General features: G+C 33.3%; 1 protein-coding gene across 1 annotated transcript; it reads left to right on the forward strand.

Annotated features, from left to right (window-relative positions):
• The first annotated feature begins 887 nt into the window (after positions 1-887).
• LOC133805867 (uncharacterized) lies at positions 888-3659 on the forward strand. The gene is made up of 4 exons (XM_062244014.1): positions 888-919; positions 1014-2565; positions 2662-3290; positions 3371-3659. Exons 1-4 carry the CDS (start codon positions 888-890, stop codon positions 3657-3659), a joined length of 2502 nt encoding a protein of 833 aa, XP_062099998.1.
• The last annotated feature ends 1453 nt before the right edge of the window (positions 3660-5112 follow it).

The following is a 5112-nucleotide window of genomic DNA, read 5'->3' on the forward strand; positions in this document are numbered from 1 at the left end:
ATCTATAGTATTTACAAGTTATATTAAATATAAGAAAGTGAAACTAATTTTCATTTCCATTAAAGATATTTGGTTTCGTTTGTCTATTAATTGTTTTAATGTTTGCACAATAACTCTCTCCTTTGCTCATTATTGTATTCTCTCAAACTTGTTCCTCATATTTTTTTTAATCCTATTGAAACATATTGTGCATTGTTGCAGGTACTTTTCCTTCGGATAAAGAGAGAAGACATTTCTACCTTAGGTTAAAGAGAGAGAGAGAAGACATTTCTGTAGAGCATCAGGTTTAATCCTTAATGGGCTTATATGCTTATAGAGATTGAATGATCTTATTTGTTTGTTATTCTGTTTAAATCAAACTTGAACTAAATTTATTGTTTGTATTGGTATTATCTCTTGTTCTAAATGTTATACTCATGATCAAATAACAAAGTCAGTAGTTAAAAGGAAACTCTTTCTCAAAACTAGAACAACATATTCAATGGCACATTTAAATAAATGTGTAGAGTGTAGAATGTAATGTTAGTAAAAACAGAAGTGAACCAAAATGAATATAGCTCAGAAAACTAAATAGAGAAGAAGAAAAGAAATAATGAAACCAACACAAGAATTATATTGGTTGAAGAACAAAGATCACTGTGATCTTTGTCTCTACTCCAGTTTCGAACTTGATCTCATATTCTTTATTGAACAATTGATAAAGTATGAATCCTATAAGGCAAAGTATCTTTGCCTATATATGTCACACTCCTCACATATAAATAAATTTATAAACAACTAGATATCTTTGTCCTTTTTTCTCTTGATCTGATTTTTTTTTTTTTTTTTTGATTATGAAGAAGACTAGGACTTATATAGCTAGCTTAGATAGCAGCTAAGTGAAGAAAATGTTGAACAAAAATTGGGTGAAACTAAACAGGTATTATTTCAAAAATAACTTTAAATTTCAAGTAATATTGAAGGCCTAAGAAAATATATTAAGGTTAATCTCTTTTTTTTTTAAAAATATGTAGAGCTACAAAAGAGTACACGGATGCGGCATGGGACTTTGTGAAAATGGTAGAAAGAAATTATGGTTTTCCAAATAAAATTATCTGTCCTTGTAAGAAGTGTCGAAACTTAAATCATCATTGTGTTGTTGATGTTTTTGAGCACTTAGTTATAACCGGAATGGATCCAACTTATCGTATTTGGGTTCACCATGGAGAGCAACCCATTGATACTCAAGTTGACGAAGTTTCGAATGATATGGATGCATTTGATTTATACACGACTGCTGCCATGGATGATGTGGACAATAATATAGGTTGTGGAGGTGGTGAAGATGATGAATTTGTTAACGAAGATCTTCAAAAGAAGTTGGAGCATGCGGAAACTCCTTTATATGAAGGGTGTGAGAAATACACAAAACTTTCATCAATTGTAGGTTTATATAGGTTGAAGAATCTGAATGGTTGGACAGACAAAAGTTTTACTAGACTATTAGAACTCCTTTGTGATATGTTTCCCAAAAACAATGTACTTCCTGATTCCATGTACTCAGTTAGGAAATTTTTGAGAAATTTCGATTTGAAATATGAAAAGATTGATGCTTGTATTAATTATTGTTGCTTATTTAGAAAGGAGAAGGCTAAAATGGATGTTTGTCCAAAGTGTAGTGTTTCTAGATGGAAAGTTGATAAACACACAAAGAATGTTAAAGTTGGTGAGGCTGCCAAAGTTTTGAGGTATTTTCCGATAATACCCCGAGTGAAAAGATTGTTTAGATCAAAAGAAATGGCTGAAAACTTAAGGTGGCATTTCACTCATAAAAGTATTGATGGGAATATGCGACATCCAGTGGATACACCTGCTTGGGATTCCATTAATGAAAGATGGCCAGAGTTTAATCTTGAACCACGCAACCTTAGGCTCGGACTAGCTGCTGATGGAATTAACCCCTATAAAAGTCTAAGCTCCACTTATAGTTGTTGGCCAGTGATGCTTGTTATCTATAATTTACCACCTTGGTTGTGCATGAGGGACGAAAATACATTTTTGTCATTATTGATTCCAGGTCGTAAACAACCTGGAAACGATATTGATATTTATTTGGAGCCTCTTATTGAAGACTTAAACAAATTGTGGAATAATGGAGTGCATACTTATGATGCATTCGACAAAAGCTTCTTCAATTTGAAGGCAATGTTGTTGTGGACAATAAACGATTTTCCTGCATATGGAAATCTTGCTGGGTGTACAACCAAAGGCAAGACAGCTTGCCCGATTTGTGGTAATGATACATGTGCAACTAGGCTGAAACATAGTAAAAAATTTTCATACCAAAATACTAGGAGATTTCTCCCGTTTGATCATCCATATCGGTCTAAGAAAGCATGGTTCAATAGAGCTACAGAAGAAAGAGGCCCCCCTAAAGTTTTGAGTGGTAGTGAAATTGTTGAAGAACTAAATCAAATTACCAACGATTTTGGAAAAAATATGAATCCCAAAAAAAGGAGTCGGGATAATAAGGTGGAAGGAATGTGGAAGAAGAAATCTATATTTTTCAATCTACCATATTGGGAGGTTAGTTTAATATATTTTGAAGTTATTTAAAATTGAAAGTTTAAGCTTATAAAATGTAACTTCAATTTGTTGATGATGTGTCTTTAATCTTTGTAGGTTTTGTTAGTTCGTCATAATTTGGATGTTATGCATATAGAAAAAAATATGTGTGATAGTATTATTAGCACATTGTTGGGCTTGAATGGAAAATCCAAAGATCATCTTAATGCTCGATTGGATTTAAAGGATTTGGGTATCAAGAAGGCCTTGCATCCGGTGGAGAAAGATGGGATTATACGACTTCCAGCAGCATCTTACACACTTTCTAGATCAGAGAAGACAATGTTTTGCCAAAGGTTATTTGATTTAAAGTTACCTGATGGTTATAGCTCAAACATTAGTAACTGTGTAGTAGTTGAGGAACGTAAGTTGATGGGGCTTAAGTCTCATGATTTCCATGTCTTAATGCAACAATTACTGGTAGTGGCCATTCGAGGATTGATGGAGGATGGTCCAAGAGAGGCAATTATAAGACTTAGCAAATTTTTTAATGGATTATGCCAACATGTGGTTGACGTAAAAGAAATCATAGAATTGGAAGCAGAAGTAGTTGAAACAATTTGTATGTTTGAAAGATATTTTCCTCCTTCATTCTTCGATTCTATGGTACATTTAGTTGTTCACCTTGGACGAGAAGTGTTATTATGTGGTCCTGTTCAATTTCGATGGATGTATCACTTTGAAAGGTAAATATTTTTAGTAACCTTTCAATAGTATAACATGAATTTCCCTTAACTAATGAGGAAGGTTCCTTCTTTATTTGTAGATATATGAAGTTACTTAAAGGGTATGTGATGCAACCTACACATCCCGAAGCATCTATTGCTGAACGTTACCTTGCTGATGAGTCAATGCGCTTTTGTGCATCATTTTTGAAACAATCTAATGACGAAGGTTCCTTCATTGGACGTAACGAATATAATGATAGTGATGTGATACTTGAAGGTCATCCACTTCATCGTGGTGTAACTGTTACACTAAATGATAAGGATCTAGCTAGTGCACATCGCTATGTATTATTCAATTTAGCTGTCACAGAGCAATATTTAGAGTGAGTGGATAAACTTATTATCTTCTAATTTCACTGTCGCTTAATTATTGATGGTGATTAATTTTTTTTTAAAATATAGGATGCATCTACAAGAACTAAAAAAGAATAACAATACTTTAAGAACCAATCACACTCTACTTTGGAAACAACATACTGAGCTTTTTCCCTTGTGGTTAGAAGAAAAGGTATGGGCCAATAATTTTTAACATAGCATCAAATTTGTATTAATCTGAAATTACGATTAAATTATGTGATAAAAATGTTTCCTTCTGTAGTTTTCTACTGCAGAATTTGATGCTATGTTATCAAGATTAGCACATGGTCCTCGTAAAGCAGTCATATCCTATAAGGGATATGTTATTAATGGGCAGCGATTTCATACTAAGGATGCAGAGAGAACGACACAAAATAGTGGTGTTTATATGGAAGCAACAACAATGTGTAGATCTAGTGCTAAAGATGATGCACAATTGGCTGATGTTGTAGGATATTATGGGTTAATTAATCAGATTATACTCTTGGACTATTACAGTTTTCATATCCCTTTATTTAGGTGCAATTGGGGACATGTTGGCAAGGGTGTAAAGAAGGTTGATTGGTATACTCTTGTAAATCTACACCAAGGACAAAAAGAGTTTATTAGAGAACCATTCATACTTGCTTCACAAGCTAAACAGATATTTTACGCAAGGGAGAATGAAAATTCAAATTGGTATATTGTGTTAAAGGCTCCACCAAGAGGACACTACGAATCAGAAATATATGATGACCAACATGATGAGAATTCGATTGCTCAAAGTTAAAAAGTACAACATTTTCTTATTAATCATAAAATGTTTAGTCATTACTTTTTTATGATTTTTTTTTATTATTGTACTTATTAAGTTTCTTGAACTGCTTTAAAAATTGTTTCCTTAACTTGAGCATTGTGATTGTCATATTTAAAATACATGTTTTTGTATGATGCAAATTTAGTGCATATTTCAAATTACTTTTAACTAAATCTCTTAATCTCTTAATCTTATACAGGTACAATATGGAGACTAGAAAAAAGAAGCAGGATGGAAGTGTAGTCAATGAAAAGGAGTCAATGAAAAGGAGGTTGGATCACCTTCAACTCAAGTTCACTTGCAACCTGGTGCTTTGAAAGCAATTGTGGCAGAAAAGAGGAGGCAATTAGCAGCTAAGTTTGGAAAGTTGGCAGAGAAGAAGAAATCGAAGCTTCGTTTTGCATCCTCTACTAAAGTTGTAATGGATTCACCACCTGCATCTAAAAGATCTTATGAAGCAGCGTTTGGTATAAATCCAACAAATGAGGATGACAACGAAGATGAAAACATGTCCCCACAACGAGCAACTGCGTTAGGTAGAACCCAAGCAACATCTCCACTCCACAACCTGAACAAAACAAGAAGATCTCTGCGCCATTTTGTTGACAATGATTTTGAAGATGATTT

The sequence above is a fragment of the Humulus lupulus genome, chromosome X (genome assembly GCF_963169125.1).
Source record: "Humulus lupulus chromosome X, drHumLupu1.1, whole genome shotgun sequence".
In the NCBI taxonomy this organism is placed as follows: Eukaryota; Viridiplantae; Streptophyta; class Magnoliopsida; order Rosales; family Cannabaceae; genus Humulus; species Humulus lupulus.

Coding starts and splice junctions, on each gene's coding strand:
- LOC133805867 (XM_062244014.1), top strand. CDS start 888: ATGTTGAACAAAAATTGGGTGAAACTAAACAG. Junction 2,566..2,661: donor TCAATCTACCATATTGGGAG/GTTAGTTTAATA, acceptor TAATCTTTGTAG/GTTTTGTTAGTTCGTCATAA. Junction 3,291..3,370: donor TGGATGTATCACTTTGAAAG/GTAAATATTTTT, acceptor CTTTATTTGTAG/ATATATGAAGTTACTTAAAG.